General features: G+C 37.4%; 1 protein-coding gene across 1 annotated transcript in view; it reads right to left on the reverse strand.

Annotated features, from left to right (window-relative positions):
* Positions 1–19,590, reverse strand: part of GARS1 (glycyl-tRNA synthetase 1) — a 34,939-nt gene that overhangs the window by 10,855 nt on the left and 4,494 nt on the right. Inside the window, exons 2-10 of the mRNA XM_064487476.1 lie at positions 16,865–16,966; positions 16,078–16,180; positions 14,888–15,029; positions 13,865–13,953; positions 13,402–13,478; positions 9,858–10,003; positions 7,172–7,321; positions 4,158–4,320; positions 2,918–3,082 (exon numbers count right to left, since the gene is read on the reverse strand). Of these exons, the coding sequence (XP_064343546.1) occupies positions 2,918–3,082; positions 4,158–4,320; positions 7,172–7,321; positions 9,858–10,003; positions 13,402–13,478; positions 13,865–13,953; positions 14,888–15,029; positions 16,078–16,180; positions 16,865–16,966 (1,137 nt within the window). The remainder of the gene's footprint in view (positions 1–2,917; positions 3,083–4,157; positions 4,321–7,171; positions 7,322–9,857; positions 10,004–13,401; positions 13,479–13,864; positions 13,954–14,887; positions 15,030–16,077; positions 16,181–16,864; positions 16,967–19,590) is intronic.

Here is a 19,590-nt window from a genome sequence, read left to right on the forward strand (position 1 = left end):
GCACCCACAAATCAAAAGCTGGTGTTCACCTCAAAAAAGGTCTGTGGAGAAGGGAAACAGGAAAACAACTTTCACAACCTTTTAAAAGCATGGGAGAGAGTTAAGATGAGGAAGAGCTGCACCAGTTTTTACTACAGGTTACAACAATTCATGGGTGAGTGACCCAATTAGCCACTTGATAATCCCTTTAGGGTTCAGAAACCAACACAGGTGACAGAAAAGTAAGGTCAACAGCAGCAGGTGGGAAGGCAAGGACTCACCAAAGGGACCAGCAATCTGAGAGGAGGAGACAGTACAACAGACATTGTGACTTTACAACAGAAGAGCAGCAGAAACGAGAACATGCTATGATGCTGCAGTGATGGTGAGTCTGACTGTAGGTGACAAAGATTCGAAGGGTAACACGTGCGAGAGGAAATCCGTTGGGTAGTTAGTTACATCGCAACATGCCCCATGTTGCCTAAGTCAGTCAAGTTCATAACTATTCGCTGGAAGATTCTTAAGGGAAATTATTCAACAAAGAACATAATATAGTGTGCATGCACGTTTCTGAACCACTAAAAAGGAAAGAAAAAGGAGGGTAATAGGAGACTACGATGCATCAGAAGGAGGAGGAAATGAATAGGTGCTAATGCATCCCATCAGCCTTGAAGAATAAAGAGAGGACACATGCCCAGACCAGGACCGAGGAAGAACCCAGGAACTAAGAAGAATGTCCACGTGCCAAGCTAATAATGATGGGGATACCGAACTCACCGTCAATTGTTGTATATTAGGGAGGCATTAATGCACTGGGACATGAATTTACTACATGTCGCCTGTTTTCTCCTCTTTCTAGTATCCTATCTGTTCATTCAAGTGGGTAAATTCTGAGTAGTTATTTACCACATGGAGAGGTCAAAGGAGAGACCACACAAATGTAAACGTAGCTCAGAGAGCACAAAGAGGAAAGGGAACTTTTTCTGTTGTTACTTCACTGTTTTATTGGCTTTCTCTCTCTAAAAAGCCTTTGAAAGAGAGGGAGGGTATAGTTCAGTGGTAGAGTGCATGCCTAGCATGTACAAGGTCCTGGGTTCAATCCCCAGTCCCTCCATTAATAAATAAATAAATAAACCTAACCCTGCCCCTCCACCGAAACAAATTAAAAAATATAAAGTTTTTGAAAACTGTAAGTAGATTCTGAAGAGGGCAATCAAGTGATAACACCCCATAATACAGCCAGCCCTCTGTTTCCGTAGGTTCCGCATCTGCATTCAACCGTGAATCAAAAATTCTCAGGAAAAAAAAATTCCAGAAAGTTCCAAAAAGCTAAACTTCAATTTGCCACATACTATTAACGTTGCATTTACATTGCAGTAGGTATGTTAAGTAACCTAGAGATGATTTAAAGTGTACGGGAGGATGTGCATAAGGTCTGTGTGGATACTAAGCCATTTCACACAGGAGACCTGAGCGTCCAAGGATTTTGGTGTCTGCGGGGGTCCTGGAACCAAGCCCAGGCAGACCCTGAGGGACAACTGTACTCCCTTTGTATCAAGCGTCTATGGCTCTCACAACTTGGCATCAGACGGCTGCACTAAACACACACCTCAGCTGGCCACGAACGTGGGCATTTGTGCTCAATTCAGTTTCCTACCCAACAAAAGAAAACTCAGTAAAGAACAGGCACTGTTTAGGTTACAGAACAAAACCTAATAACAGCATCACTACCACATGGATGGCAGGTTCCATTTCTTGTTAATGCCTAAGGTACTTTTCAAAAGCACAATCTAAAGTGCTTTCAAAGACTCTTTAGAACCTGTTATTTGAATTAAGAACATAAGAGGTAAAAGGCTTATTTCAGGAGATATCTAGTTAGTCCTTCTCATGAATACTTATTTTTGCCTTTTATCCAAAGAGTTTGGGAAAATTCAACCATTACAACTGCTAAGCTTTCCAAGCACATGTTACCACATGGGGTGCTTGGAATAAAGAGGCAAATATAAAACTCATATAAGCTCAGAAACCCTAATACATGACAACAACAACAAACTACAAATTAAAGAATAAATCCTAAACCCATGTAAACTGATCATCTGACATTCACTAAAGATGTCAACAAGTTTATCTATGTTCTTAAATTTGCTCATTATCATTTACTAAGGATGTCAACTAACGTATTCATGTACTAAAAGGTAAAGTTACAGAAACATGCCTGAAAATGGCAGGCAACAACTTTAGGCTCGGGGTCACCTCTGAGGAGGGAGAGGAAGAGGGTGGAGCGTCACCTGTATCAGGAACTTGTTCCACCTTGTCCTACTGCCACCAGTGCAGGAAGCATCTCCTATATCAGATGCACTTCAATCCTCAGCTTCAGTACTAATGTTCATGTTTGGGGAGTTGGGGGTGGGAAAGTACAGTGACAGGTAACCTGGGGGTCTTCTCAGAATTATTATTAAATATGCAGAATTTGAGAAAAGGAAGTTCCAAAGCAAGAGATCATAATCTCCTAGTCCATTCCCCAAAGCTACAAAATAGCCCTCTAACTACGAGCACTACAACCTTCTTTCCTCGGCCCCACCACCACTTCCAGCATCTGCTGAGGTCCTGGTCTGGAAGGAGGCCACTCCATCTTGGCTGCGCTCAGGGATGTCACCAATCACACTGCCTACTCCAGGAATGACACACCAGTACTGCCCCATCACTGGCCTTCTCTCTCTCTCTGTAAAAGCCACTGAAGTCTACAAAGAGCTCCTTTGACACAAGCCCCTTCTTATGAGAGGGCAGGGACAACTGTTTTTTCCATTTTGCTCAGGAAGAGATCACTTCTCTTTTTGTTCCACTCTGACATAAAGCACACAAAAGGCAATTTTGATACCCATGCTTCTAAGTTAACAAGGTGAAAATCACATGGTAAAAACCATTCCATTCTACTTACGTAGGATGTTTTGGATTCAGCATCCCAACAGTCACAGGCATAATGGGCCATCTCGTTCTCCATGTGCTGTCGGAAGCGGAGTTTATCTGGAGATATTCCAACCTTCACGAGGTAGAGGTAGATGCGGCCAATGAAATAGCCTAATACTGAGTTGTTAATCACACCCTAAAAGTAAATGGATGAACAAATAAGTAAATAAAGAAGCAAGCAAGCATGCAGGAATGAAAAAGCACAACATTAACGCTTTTGAAGGCCAAGGTATCATTTTCCATTGAGTTATTCATCATCTACTGAAAAATATCTGAAACACAAGGTAAGCTAATTCATCCAGCTTTCAGAACAATCTCAAGTACCCAAAATGTGATCTTGGTTATTTTCAAAAGGTTTACCTCTCAAGTTAATAAGTGGATAATAATGGCGTTACTCAAAATCTTTCTAGCATACTCATTGGGTGGGTCAGCAAAAATTCAGCGTAATGCCTCTTATCTTCTAAAGCTACAGCACTAAAAATGACATTCATAATAATGAGCCTAAGGAATGGCGGACATATTCCTTCTGAACTGACAAAAGCAATAAGACAGGTTGAGGGGATTTTAATGTATTCTTAACCACTGGAATTTGTGAACCCCTTACAGTACATGTAATCTTACAATTTTAGTGTGGAAGGCTCTCACCCCCTCCCTGTAGGGCTCTTCTCTGCAAAAACCAGCTGACAAGTTATCACCTGGCCTCTACTCGAATATTTTCAGGCAGGAGCCGCATTGTTCCCCAGGGCAATTCATTCCACTGTTGGGCAGCAGCTACTACTGGAAAGTTTTCATTCACTCATTTCTCTAGGCAAATAATTAGAGAAATTCTACCATACGGAAGACCTTATCCCAACTGCTATGGTAATACAGAGGGCTTGCTTTCTCTGAGCCAAAATGTCTCCCCAAAAGTAGTACATACTATTAAAAAGTCAGACTGCTTGAGCACAGTTCAAACCAAGAACTTTTTTCTAAGCACTCTGCTAAACTTTTTTTTCACATTAGCCCTAATGTCCCACACATTGGCATGTTCAGGTAATTTCCTCCCACTGTAATAATAATGTATAATAAATAATGTATAAAAACACATACTGTATAAAAATACAATGACTGCTAAAATAAACTATTTTATTACCCTGTACACAGAAGAACTTGCTAAGTGCTCTAAACCCTGAATAGGTATAATCTAAATTAAGTCACCTACTGAATCTTACCTGTTCGACAGCATCTCCTAGGCGCATTTTCCGAGCAGACTGCCCGCTGACCTGGGCTTTTGCTGAATACAAATAGAGGTGGAGGTCTGCCACATTCTGGAACTTGGGATGGTCTTTCTCACTGGGATCTACAAAGTGCTCAATTTCTGCCATTGTGAATTCTCTGAAAGCAAAAATATAAGGGATAAAAGTTGCATGCTTAACTATAAGAAACAATAAACAACGCCCTGATTTTCAACTTCATTGTACAAACGACATAGAATGATACGGAAAATAGTTTTTTAAGAACAGATTGATACAGTTTCTAAACTTAGGAAAACCTGGGCAAACATCAGGCACACACGAGAAATGAGATACTGACCAATGACTTCCGAGTAAAATGGTTTTCCTTAAAGCATTAGCAAGTCTTTATAAAATGTATACTAAATGAAGCTCCTGATACTTACTTTTCAAAAAATGGGAAATTAAAGTGCATTGAAATTGTTCTTTAGCGTCTATAACTGTTTGATTTCTTCCTTTTTACTGCTCTGAACAAGTAAATGACTGATAATGGCGCCATACAGCTGGTGTCTTTAGAGTAACAGCTTCTTAAATAAAGTGTTATTCAAGGCAGAGGACATAAGGCATGAATCCAACAAGTTAACATCAAGCTGACTGCACAATGATGAAATAAATATGCACATAGTAATGGTTTCCCAAAGAAATTTCCCCTGAATGGCAATTTAGTAGCTATTTGGGGGAAAAGTGTTTCAAGTTAATTTTATGAGTCAAAATCTCTTCTTTAACACACAGACACACAAGACACACACACACACATTTACTAGCGCACTTTCACAATCATCTCAGATGTTTCAGAAGTAATGAAAAATTGCTTAAACTGGTCCGAAAAATACATGAAATGTACTGCAAAAGAGTTTTCTCTTTAATTTTATTTTTTAATGGTATCTCTTATTTGGTCCCACAGCATTTATGTCTTAATTGTCTTTCAACAGCAATCAAACATCTGTGTGCACAGAAATATGAGAGACGGAGAAGCACTATGTCTGCCCTCAAATAGCTTCTAACTGGGATGACAGCAACAGAATATCTAAAATGAAGGGCAGACAGAAATAAGGACCTTGCTCAGATTCCCAAAATAATCTGCTGCCAAAGTCTTCCCATCTGTTCTGTCGAATAATCCCAGCTCACGGACAGGAGATGGACATCAGCACTAACACTGACTGCACCAGCTCTCAGAGACTGTACCTGCAACTGTGAGGACAAAGGCATGGAAGATAGAGCCAGCTAATCCAAATAAAATTAAATCAAAAAAATATTTCACATCAACAAGCTAATACTCCCAACCTGAACCAAAGAAATCATAGCTATACAAAGACTCACCACGTGGTAGCTCTATGTCATCAAGAAGAAACTGTAACACTAAACCAACAAGTCCCAGCCCTACCATGGAGCGAAAGCCACGGGAACACTGACTCGTGGAAGGATGAGTGGACGTCTAGCCAGGATCCTGTAGAGACACGTGGCAAAACCAGCCAAAACCCAGGCAGAACGCTTTGAAGTGAAAATGACCAAGGAATAAAACGTTAGGAAGAACTGAGGCCCTCTCCCCAGTTAACTCTGGGGACTGCTCCTCAGTTCTGAGTTGGTTTTCCTATTTACCACTTTTTACTCCACAGGCCCCAGGTTTTGCCTTACTTCACAGTCTTTTATAGTCTTCCAACAGCTAGTCTACTTGATTTAAATCTTCTCCAAGACACTGGCTTTAAACAAGCTCAGTCTTTCAGAGCTTCCTCGGTATTCTGAAAGCATGCTCGCAGACATTACTGGAGCAGAGGGGAAGCCCAAAAACAAAAGGAAAAAAATATGAAGAAACCCAGACACTGAGCAATAAAACAGAACAAATCTGGCAAGTCTTTCATTGCTCAGGTTTCTGACTACCTCTTCTTTCTGCAGCAGGGCCCAGGGGGGTCCTCCCCACTGCAATTCCTTTGGTCGTGCAAGCTCTTTCGTCCGTGAAAGAGCCTCTGTCTAGGCCATACAGCTGAAGGGACTGATGATCCAGTTCGGTGAGAACACAGGAGCATTTCCTCAGAGGGTGTCAAGGAGACTAACAAGATTAGGCAGGTGCTCTGGGTGCTTTGATGTAGAGTCAAAGGCTGAAATATGCTGACTGATGTCTGTAATTACAGCGAGTAAGAAGAGAGAAAACGGGTGGGGCACTGGGGCTGCAGAAAATACTCTGGAGTCTAGGAAAGTTAAGTTTCCCTACATATCCCATTTTTGTATGGAATTTAAGAACTTAAGAGATGATATCAGTAAGAAAACGTACAGAAATCACAAAAAGGTTAAGTCATAAATAGCTAAGTCACAACCAGTTTCTAAAGAAAAACGTCATGCAACAGTGCCAGCACGCCTTCCCACACGTTCCGGGATACACCTGACAAAGGGAGGTTATTAGAAAAGACACAAGGGAGTGTCTGAACTAGGGTAGATACAGGTCAGCTCGCTGGCTGCATTTTCTTCATAAAGGTTCCCCAAATATCTGGAGGAACACCAGCTGGTTACTGAAACACTCTCACTCCCAACACCAGCAACGCTGTTTGCCTTGGACACCTAGAATGATCTTCCAGCCATAACCATCACCTCCTCCCCAGTCACCCTACACTGATCTACATCGCCATGCCAAAACTGCCTTGGTATAGGTAACCAAGATCCAGCTATCCTCAAAACCTGTGATGAACAAGGGGAAAGGATCGTTTGCATCAGGTGTGAAACTCAAGCTATTCTTCACCCCTATTCCTTTCCCTTCAAGTTCATTTCAGTCACTCAAAACTGCCCGTCATCCCAGAGATTATGTTTGGTTACAAATGTAAAACAAGCTTGTTGGGAGGATAAAAATAAATACATAACCAGGTAAGAAAGAAGCAGACTTGTTTCAAAACAGCAAGCTTTTGTTTCCAAGTCAGTCCCAAAGTCACTCACTCATTCCACCAGAAGAACACCACGAGCAGTACCTGACTCTGATCAGTCCAGATCGAGGGGAGATCTCATTTCTAAAAGAATTTCCAATCTGGGCAGCAGCAAAAGGCAACTTTCCTTGGTTGAATTCTAAAAGTCGTTTGAAATTCAGGAAAATTCCCTGTGCAGTTTCTGGTCTCAAGTACCTATAAATTTAAACACATCAGTCTGTTATGAAAAAAGAAACTGTCTCCCTGTAAATCTGAAATTCTAGATGCAAATCCTTAAAGTCCTAAATATACTATTTTCACACAAAACTGTACAGGCCCTAAAACGAAGTTTTAGAAATAGATATTTTTCTTGATAGCAAACATTGTCACACAAGTGTTAGAGAAGGTATCAGGTGATTGGTACGGCAGCGCTATTTTCAGAAATGTCATTTTATTTAATCACTCCAGTGAGTCAAACACGATCTTCCTTACAATGTCTCTCAAATCTCTGATATTCTCCTGACAGATCATTTACTTTAGAGGCAGATGACAATTTTAGGTCCTTCTGAAAATACAGTAAGTACATGTCAGTTAACCCACATATATCAAAGCACAACTGTGGAGCTAAGAAGGCAGGATGGGCTCACATTTAACATTAGACCTCACTCGTCATGAGCATCACACCCTGCCAGGCTATTTTCCAGGTTTTCCATGTATTTTCTTCTTTGTACCCAGAGACAGAAAGAAATGGAGAAGTCCAGAATGATCAAATCTTTGTGGTATTTGACATTTTCAGCCAGAGGCCCCTCCTGTATTCCTCCACATTTTAAAGCTACAGCCAGTCAAGCACGCCATGACACTGTTTTCTTCCCAATTTCACAGAAAATATTCTGTGCAAAACATCACACAGAAAGCGCTCCCAACAGCCTACTTCAAAATAAAAATTTTATGAAAACAACTTTAAAACAAAGAAAAAATAAAATAAAATTTTACCCTCTTCTCACTCTAATATACCAACACTTTTCATTTTGTGTTTTTTTCCAGATTTCATCCAAATGTAAGAATAGCTACACTTTATATGCATATTTATTAAGTTGAATGTAAAATGAATTCTTTCTTTTATACTTTTCCATTATCTAAGAAATTGTAAAATCTTCTCACATCTAACAGTTGTGAAGTATTCCACTAAAATGAGTTCTATAATTTAATCATCCTCAAATTATTGGATATATAGGTTATTTCTACTTTTTAAAAGAATTTTTTAATTGAACTATAGTTGATTTACAATGTTGTGTTAGTTTCAGGTGTACAGCAAAGTGATTCGATTATAAATATATATACAATCTTTTTCAGATTCTCTTCCATTATAGTTTATTACAGGATATTAAATACAGTTCCCTGTGCTATACAGTAGGTCCCTGTTGTTTTATCTGTTTTATATATAGTAGTGTATATATGTTAATCCCAAATCCTAATTTATCCCTCCCCATCTCCCCGTTTTGGTAACCATAGTTTGTTTTCTATGTCTGTGAGTCTATTTCTAGTTTGTAAGTTCATTTGTATCACTTTTTTTTTTTTTAAGATTCCACATGTAAGTGATATCATATTATATTTGTCTTTCTCTGACTTACTTCCCTTAATATAATAATCTCTAGGTCCACCCATGCTGCTCCAAATGGCATTATTTCATTCTCTTTTATGGCAGTTATTTCTACTTTTAATTTATATACTCTTGATAAGTACAGCTTCCTTTCCTTTTGAATTATTTCCTTTGATAAACTCACAGGAGTGGGAAGGCAGGTCAGAGGTTACGGCCCATTTTACGACTCTCCATATGTACTGCCAAAAGGAAAGGCTCACTCTTGGCCTCTTTCCACAAAATATCCCAAATTGACCCACTGTCTTATTAAAATAATTTCAAAATGCATTCTGTCACAATCAATTTTTATTATTCTTCAGTGTCTACTCCAGAGAACATGATCTATCCAGCCTCATCTAGCAAAACCTACCCTCTCTTACCCTAAAATGAGACTATAAGAAAAATATCTGATGCTATGAAACGGAATCCTTTGACTGAATTTGTTAACAATGGAGAAGGAATCTGGAAATACAGATTCTCCTTCTGGATCACAGTGTAAACTATTGAGATTTTCTTTACTATATCTGTAAAAACCACATTTTTTGAATCAACAAGCCAAATCTATGCTGTCTAACATGGTAAGCCACTAGTCACATGTCTATTTAAATTTAAATTAATTTAAATTAAATAAATTTAAAAATTCAGTTCCTCAGAAGCACTAGCCCCATTTCAACTACTCAACAGCCACGTGTGGCTAGTGGCTACTAGACTGGACAGCGGAGATTACAGAACATTTCCACCACTGCAGAAAGCTCCACTGGGCAGCGCTGACCTACACTAAGTGGTTTGTAAAGTCTCCTTCAGCGGTAAGTTCAATGACCTTCAAAATCATTCTTCAACTATCTCTCCTGCCCTGTGCAACTATACCTACAAGTTACGATGATCAGACTTTTGTGTTTATTTTATGGCCAAAAAGTCATCATATATACTAAAAAAAATTGTATTCAGAAAGAATTAGAAGAAATAAAATTTAAAAATACATCTGTCTTTATTTCTCATTCATATATTTATTTGCATTTTCTACAAATCACTTTTCAAAAAATTTCCTTCATGGCTGATACTGATATTTATCTTTTATTACAAGCAATTTTATAAACAGTAAGAGATACATACCCAGGCATGTTTCCTCCAGGCCCAATGAAGGTCTTGAACATTAAGTTAAAAGACACCGGAGGGGACAGATCATTTCCAGTAATGGGGGATTTTACATTATAGTTCACAAAAAGATCTCCCAGTTCTTGCTGTCCGTAGTTCTCGAGCTAAAGAATACATCAAGGAAATAATTAGTGTAAAAGACTAAGAATAAAACAAAGCATATGATAAAGTATTATATATAAAACCCCATCCATCATTAAAACTTACCTAAAATAAGGACATCAAAATTAACATAACCTTCAAGAATTCTAAATTAAAACTATTACCAGTTTAGACACTTTCTATTTACCAACGGAGAAATGAAATATCTTTCTCAGGCCGACCTAAAATTCATATCTTCACCATTTTACAGTGAAAGGTAAGGCAAAACCTCTCTTGTTCAATTATAATAGCTTTTGTTTGGCAAGAATCTGAAATCATGTAAATAAGTTTTCACAATTGAATTTTACCACTTTGTGCATATTTAAGAGTCAAGTGCAATTTTCTATTAATTAAATGTGCATGTAACTTTCCTCTCCCAGTAAGTATTAAGTTCCTTAAAAGTAGAAGCTGTGTCTGAATCGTTTCTGCATTGTCCAGTGCACTGTACATCCTGCACACTGATGATCAACGCCGAACAATCTAAATGATTATGACCTCCAATACAAAACCAAATGACTATGACAAACCATCTCATTGTAAAGAAATTTTAAAACTTTAAGAAAAATCTAATAGAAACAAAATAATTAGATAAATCAATTTATGGTCATTTGGGGTCAGAAAAGCCAGGGTAAACTGCCCAACTCCACCACTTATGAGTTGTATGATTCAGGATCAAGTGCTTACCTAATCTGAGCCTCAGTTTGCTTATCTGTAAAATGGGGAGAATAGAATCTACCTCACAATTAAGGGCTACTAAAAAGATTAAATAAAATAATATATGTAAAGTACTTATCACAGGGCCTAGCACACAGTACCTACTCAAAATGTAACTATTACAATATATATTTGCTCCCCTCATAAATCCAATGGACGTTTTCATTCCACAGAAGGGTAACCTACTCACACTAATAATGTTCGAAATTTGAATGAACAATTAAAAATTAAGCTGTCTAGAATTTATTTCTATAGAAGTTCTAGGGGCAATTCACAAAATGCCATATTTAAACCATTACCCAGGAGACTGGATCAATGAGGAAACTGTCCCAGTGACTTTAAGATACAAAGACTATAAACATAAACTGGTCTCCCTACTCGAGGAGAAAGTCAAAGAATCTGTGAAACACCTCCGTTTCCAAGGCAATTCAAGAATATACAGTGCTTTTCAATAGAAGACATAAAGAAAAAAAGAAGTCAGAAAGAAAAGATTGTGAGGATACAGACAGGAATCCAAATCTCTGTGGAAGGGAATTTGGCAACATCTAGCAAAATTATATGTGCGTGTACATTTGACCAAGCAATCCCACTTCTAGGAATCTATCCCAAAGATACAGCAGCAAAAATATAAAGACACAAGCACAAGCCTGTATCTGCAGAACTATATGTAATAGCAAAGATGGCAAAGGCCATGTCCATCATCAGGGGACTGGTTCTATAAACTAGCAGATCTATACAATGGAGAACTCTGTAGCTATAAAATGGAATAAGGTTTATCTCTATACAGTATTCTCGAGCAACCTTTGAGATCTTCTTAGTTATATGAAAAAAGAATGCGGAGGATTAAGTTTTTACAGAATGCTTTCATATACCTAGAAAGGGGGGCATTAAATTTCTACATGTCTTCATTTATATTCTGTAAAGACAACAAAATAAAGGTTTTTTTCAAGTTAAAAACTAGTACCTATGGAGTTGGAAGGGAAGAGGGACAGACACTGGATCTATTTGAATATACATTGTTTTCAAGATTTAAGTTTGGATCTATGAAAATTTTTTTGCCTTAACTATAAAGTTAACTTCGAAAAAATGAAACCCTAAAAATTCTAACTAAAATAAAATAATGGATTAACTGTATACCCAGTTGGTGACTGAGATATTCAGAGAAAATGGCTCCAAGTGACTTCAAACACTTAGGCTTCACATTACTGGTGTACCTCTTAAAGGAAAAAAAGAACAAAAAAATTTTTTTAACTTTTTTCAATATTCATGCCGTTGATGGTAGTGTTGGTAGTGTTATTCTGAGACAATATGTATAGTGTGGGATAAAACATATTAATAATTACGCTGGTGTTGCTGAGAACTAGAATTTGTGGTGTGGGTAAAGGGGACACAGATTTAAGATTAATAAAGTCAAGCCCCATAAACCAAAATAAGTTGCCAAAATAGATTAAAAAAACAAATTTATTCTGTATAGTACAGGGAACTACATTCAATATCTGGTAATAACCTTTAAAGAAAAAGAATATGAAAATGAATATATGCATGCATGACTGGGACATTATGCTGGTCACCAGAAACTGACACATTGTAACTGACTTCACTTCAATTAAAAAAAATAAGTTGGCAGAGGAGTCAATAGCCAAATTAAGAAGTTTTTCAATTTAAATGAGGAAGGGGAAAAAAAAAAACTTCTCAGCTGATGTTGGAAAGCTAGATATCACAGAGGAAAGTTAGCATGTTTTAAAAAATTAGGGCAACCGTGGATAAGTATCCAGTAATTCTCATGAGAGAAAAGCAGAGTTAGAGAGTCCTACATTCAGCCTCACTTATTTATATACCAATGTAAGAAAATATGTACATAAGCACAGTACCAGTTGTTGTTTTTTGTCATCCAAGGAAGTAAATAAATTTAAGAAGTGGACCCTGGCGGGCCTCATGATCAAACACAGAGTTGGAGAAACGTACTTTGCTTGAAAGGATAGATGAGGTAAGGAATCAGCAACATTTACATATGGACACGTGCATCTCCCTAGGGCAAAGATGTGCAGTTTTCATCATATTTTTAAAGTAGTCTGACTCAAAAAGGGATAAGCATTATTTCTGATATAGAAGGTATTTCCACACTTGGTAGTCAAAATAGATTATCTCTATGGTCTCTTCTGCCTTCTCTAAAATTTGTCAACTTAAACGTAAACTATAAAACTGTAAGTCTACAGGAACAGCAGGGGCCTGCTCCAGCAGGTTCTAAGAAGAACAGCACATAGTCAAGGTCAATGCAACCGGAAGTAGGTCAAGTGGCAGTGCTCATATAGATACCTGCCCCAAATCTCCACACTGAATGCTATTCACCATTAGACACTCCCCTAGATTTTGCTATTAAATCCAGGAAACTGGTTTCCAAGAACAGAGAACTAATCTCATGCCTATCTACACTGACTTGCTACTTTGACAGAAATAAAGGGTTAACCACAAAAGGTAGAGAGAGAAGAAAATAATGCAAAATGAGATGATATGAGGAATAGAGGTAAACTCTCCTTCTTCACAATTGTGACCACGTCGACACAACATGGAATTCAACAGTTATGAAATGCTGAAGGACAGACAGCACCTAACTGGGTTACTGTGATAACGTCTCTCAAGCACTCACCTGGGCCAAGACACTTTCCATCTCTGATTTCTTCTCAGCAGAACACTTCTTATCAGACATCAATTTCTGTAAATGAGCTACAAGAACAGTGTTGGTTCATATCAATTCCAATTAATGGGAAAAAGGACAATGCATTTTTGAGTTTCAATGCTGGGCAGGAAAAAAAATAAATCCAAGGATAATATTCTTAATTTATATGAATCCCATAATTGACTTTTACAGGGACAGTCATGATATTGTCTTGATTGTTTTGGTGACTTAAATTTCTAATTATCTGTATACAACTTTTTTTTTAAATAAGGGACTTGATCTGAATACTTAAGACCTATGCACCTTACTCTTTGTATGTTGTGTTTCAAGAAAAAAATTTAATGAAAAAAATCTGGGAGAAAAGTTCAATCCAAACTCTTTGTTTTGATCAATCCTATCTGAAAGGACATATATCTGAGATGAAGAACCATACCTTTCAACAGATGGTCAGCACGAAAACATTCTCCATTTTTTACATCTTTCACCATGAAGTCAGCAAATTTGTCTACGTGGCCAGAAGTCCTAAGTTAATGAATGCCAAACCAATTTGTCATTTTCATACAAATTAACACACAGATTTTAACCTGATAAGACAATCTCCCTTCTACATGTTTATCCACAGTTTTCACAAACCTGTATGGACTCTGGTATTATCTCTATACAGTTCCTATTCATGAAGCAAGTAGCTAAAGAATAGGCTGTCCTGATCTTTTACATCCATCATCAAGAGTTCAACTTGTTTAATTTTCTGAAATTATTAAATGAGAGCCTAAAGTATACAAACAGTGAAAACCAGACCTTTAACAGGCAACGTTAAACGAAGTGATAAGATAACAAAATGGTAAGAAGTCCTCTTTCATTTTAATATTTGAGAAATCCTGCTTTTAACAATGTTGGCAGGAATAATTTAAATTTCTGCATTGAAACTTTAATACAAATAGTAGTATTTGATTTTAAATGTGTACATTCCTTTGCCCAGAACTTCTATGAATTTACATTAAGGAAATAATCAGAGATATACATGAAAATTCACCTATCAGGATGTTCAGTACAATCAAAAACCAGAAACAACGTAAATGCCTACACTAATGCACTTGCTAAGTACATTATGGCACATCCATAAAACAGAATACTATACTGTCATTAAAAATACTTTAGAAAAATATTTAATGACATAATGTTCACCTACATTATGTGAAAAAAAGCACTGTGCTACTAAAATATTCATATATATTTATATGGGATAATCATATAGGGACTTAAAAAGAGAGAAAGGATAAATAAAACATCTTTAACATGGCTATCTATGGGTAGTGGGTACATATTTTCTTTGCATTTCTTTATTTTCCAGATTTTTACAATGAACATGAGAAGTTTTTTGTTTTCTTTTTAAATCAGACGTAGCTACTTAAATATGCATATTAAAGAATTTCAGCCCTCAAAGTAGAAACCTTACTTTAAAACTGGCTCAGGGGTAAGCATGGTGCAATCAATCTCCAGGATCTGTTCCTCTTGGATAAAGTGCTGCCTCCAGGTCTGAATAATATTGTTTTTCAAAGCACACCCAACTGGCCCAAAGTCATAGAGACCACTAACCCCTGTAAAATAGGAGAGGAAAACGTGTACTTGACCTTGTCACTCTGCATAAATCAAAGCAAGGAGACATGGAAACTGACCCTTATCAGACTTCACATACCCCCTAAAAATGTGTTCAAGTCAACCCTTCAAATCCCTCAATGCTGAAGAGCCTTACTTCCAGCTACCTGACAGAAGTAAAATTAAAAAGCTCTTACTCCATTCACTATCTCCATATTTGACATTTCAACTAGGACTAGCAAAAAACTAAGAACAAAAGAAGTTCCTCCATATATAAGAAACAGAATGAGAAAGTGGATTAATAGTTTTCTGCCATGGAAGTTAGAAAACCATTTGTTGCATCAGCTGAATAAAAATGATCTCAAATTTTAGCACCCAAATCTCTAATTTATTCTTAGGTACCCGAGCCACTGTTTAAACCTCAAGAAGTTAAACATTTAGAGATCTGCTCAGAATAAAACTCAAATCAAGTTTCAGTGGCAAAGTACTAGAAGTCTAATACTGTTGCAATGATCTCTGTTAACTATGAAAAATATCGTTCCACATTACCAGTAAACTATATTCGCCTGCATACCTTTATGTAGCATTCAGAAAGATGCAGAGAGGGGCTTGCACATCTATGAAGAACGTCTTCTCCTGGCAGTTGCCATGTGAATAATCTAGGAACTACGGGTTAGCACTGCCCTCGTGTGGAGGGGCACAGTACAGCTGGCCGGTGCTACAATGGCCCTCTACTGCTCCCAGGTCTCCACTGGGATTTTTAAGAAGAGTCTGATATGTATGTGGAGACATCAAATGCTTAATATCCAGGTTCTCCAAAATTCCCTAAGTCCTAATGGGGAAAAGTTGTCTTCAAGCATAAGTAAGGCGGAGAGAAATAAGAACAGATATCACACCAAATGACCGACTCTATACGAATGAAAGATATCTATGCTCTGTTTTGTGTGATCTGATACAATTAGGTATCAGCTGGCATGCTGTATTTTGGACTGAAGAACAATATTAAAGCTACTAACAACACAACTGTTCTTTCTCTCATTAATCCCTTACCTCCATAAATAGCAAAAGCTTGATCATAGAAAAACCTCCTCTTCAGGGTATCTTCCATTTTTGTTCTGTCTACAACGTCATCTTTGGGCTGTAATGCTAGCTCCTGTAAGGGATTTTTAAAGGGAAAACATGTGACTGGAGGAGTGAGTGAAAATTTCAATTTATACATGTGAATTTACTTTATTCCTCAGAAGAATTCAATATAAAATTTACCAAAGAGACAAGATTTTGATACCCTTAAAACAACAGAAACCCTAGGGTTTTTTCCTCTTGGAGTTACAGAAAAAAATACCCTTAATTAATTCTTTAGGAAAGTATATAATCATTTCCAAGATAAGGACTATGCTTACTTAGATGCAGGTACTGATAAACAATATCTGAATTTTTAATGGATCACTGTAGCGAAATAGTGACTTAAAACTCCAAACTATTTCAGTTTGGTGATGGAAGATTTACTACTTGAAAGGTCTGGGAGCAGGTATCAGGTGAATAGAACTTTTCCCTAAAACAAATTTTTTTAAACAATATAATCATTATTTTCAGGTATAGGAAAACTCATAAAGGAGAGGACAGTGCCTTCCAGGGAGACTCATGGAACATAACCAGTCTAGGATGGGTCTGGGGGGAGAAGGGGCGGGTCAGGGATAAGGAAAAGCAGACACTTTGAGTTACACATTGAAAGGATGAGGACTCCGCTATTTCTTCAGAAACTCCCACCAAAGAGACTAAATAAACATGAACTATCCTACATCTCCTTACGTTCCTTTTTGAGGATCCCAAAACTCACCTTTGCTTCCAGAACCCTCTTCCGGGCTTTGAGCTCAGCCACTGCTTTGTCTACATCCACTTGGGGTGCTTTATCTTCTTTTAGTTTTCGCACAAGATCTCCCTAGCCAACAAAGAAAATCTGTATTCAGGATTGATTTAGAAGTCAAGAAAAGTTAGGAAGGTGTTTTTAAGCATGCCTTTTAAAAAGTATCTGTGTAAGAATGAGGAGATTCAAATGTTTGACTGAAGATCTTTGCCTTCACCATTTATAATCCAGCAGAATATACAGACAAGTACTTAAGTAACTATGCTTGTAAGGTGATTATTACTGGTTTGTTTGTTTGTTTTCTTTGTGGGGAGGGGACACACAGAGGAGAGAAAAGCATTGATAAAAAGCAAAAAGCAAGATTAGTACTGAGAACACAGAAGAACCAATAAACAGACTACCCTCTCCTGGAATCTCTCTCCTTTCTTGCTTACAAAGAAATGACTGTCTCAGTTTTCCACATACTTCTCTGGCCATTTCTTCTCAGTCACTACTGGCTTGTCTTCCTCTGTCTTTTATTGTTGGAATTTTTTTCCTTGCTAATTTCCTTAGACTACTTTATTTGCTTTCAACAACCTACCACATGTACACCGATTTCCTTACAGTAATGTGTTGGAATAGGTAATCTGGGGAAAAAAACAAAACACGTAGTCTGGGAAATTTCAAGTAAAGAAATTAAAGTTGCCAAATTAATAGAGCCCTTGGGTGCGCAAAAGAAGCAACAGCTCTCTTAAGTAGACCTTCCATAGAGGCCTTTTAGGATTTTTACAGATTAAGGTCACCAAAATAATAAGTACTCAACTCAAAATTTAAAAACCCCTGAGGAAAGAAGCCATCATGACTGAGACTCAGCAGAAATGACAAGTAACCAAATGAGATCCTTTAAAAGTATTAGAATGACCAAATATACTTTTTAAATGCTCAAGATGTTTAAAGTAAAATAAAAGGAAGAATAAGAACATGAGCAAAGAAAAAGAGATTATCAAAAACAATCAGGCAACTTGAAAAAAAAAATCACACAGATCACCTGGAAATAAATCACTGATATTAAAAACTCACTGGACAGTTTAAATAGCAGATCAGACACACCTGAAGAGAGAATTAGTGACCTACAAGACACACTTGAATAAATCATCCATGGATAATCCACGGAATGGAACAGAGAGACAAAGAGTTGAAAATGTAAATAAGATAATGAGATACAGAGAAGAGAATGAGAGTCTGACATTCATCCATTCAGAATTCCAGAAGAAAAGAATAAAGAAAATTTGTAAGAGGTAGTGTTTGAAAAGATAATGACTATGAATTTTTCTGTAATTGTTCAAAGACATGAATTCTCAGATTTAGGAAGCACAATGAAACCCAAACCATATACAAAACAAAAATTCATCCCTGTATAAGCTGTGTAAAACACAGTGCTTAAGAGGCGTTAAAGACCTGGATTTTAATCCCTGATCAGCTAATTGTGAAACCATGAGCAAGCTGAAACCTCTTCAGTTTCCTCAACTGCAAAATCAGGATGATAATACTTACCTCACTGAACTGTTATAAAGAGTAAATGAAAAAATATACGTAGAATATCTTCAGCAGAACCTAACACACAGTAGATATACAAAAAATGATAGCTGCTATTATGCTATAAAGCACCTCAACTTGGCTGGAGCCAAATTATTTTTTTTTATATTTCAAATCCAACTACTTAGAACTATATTATTTTTCTCTGTCCCAACCTTGCTCCTTCTCCTGTGCACTGTATTGCTCTCCATCTGTTAATGGCAAACAAATCTACAATTTCTCAAACAAGAAATGTCAAGTTATCCTTCTTTACCTCCAACTGCTGGTCAATTTCACCTGAGCATTTCAAATCTAATCTCTCTTTTTCATTCCTCATGGACTAGATTGCTACAATAGATACCAGTTTGTCTCTCATTCAAAAATGTCCTCACCAAAAAAATAAGGTGGGGGGCCTCACTACGATTACATCTGGCCCCAAATGACTCTAATTCATGTCATTTCTCTCCCACCTTTGTAAGCCTTCTCTTCACAAACACACAGCATCCCCAATTTGGTGTCTGTTCCCACCCTCATACCTTCAATAATTTTTATCCTCTTACGCAAAGGTGCTTCCCTTCATTTGATGAAATTCTATCACATCCTTTATGAAGCATTTCCTAAATAATGCAACCTTACAATCATTCCCTGGGGACATTTCTCCCCTTGAAGCCATATTCAATTAGAGGCTGGATTTTCTCCCACATCCCTTTGACCCTCAGAAACTGGAAATGTGATATATGTCCACTTAGTCTCCTCTGTACTTTCAAACTGATTCCTCTTTTCTCCTTTTAAAACTCCAGCTCCTTCGAGGGTCCTGTCATCATCCTTTCCCCTTGTAGTTGACATTTTCCAAGCTCCTGCCTACTTCCCCTCATTCAATGACAGTCCCTTTTTCCTGCAGTCCATGCTACTTTAGAATGTCCTGGTTACGAGGTGAAAAAACTGTTTACACAGATCTGAACCTAAAACCGAACTCTGCTTACATACAATCAGAAGCATTTTCCCAGTTTTAACATACACTGTATTTTCCAGGAATGTAACCAGGAAAATATAATTTAAAGAAAGACTAAAATCAACTAGACTTCAATTAAAAAAAAAAAAAGGAAGACTATTTCTTGCTTTGTTCAAAATTTTACAAAGTTCTT

Source organism: Camelus dromedarius, chromosome 7, assembly GCF_036321535.1.
Source record: "Camelus dromedarius isolate mCamDro1 chromosome 7, mCamDro1.pat, whole genome shotgun sequence".
NCBI lineage: Eukaryota > Metazoa > Chordata > Mammalia > Artiodactyla > Camelidae > Camelus > Camelus dromedarius.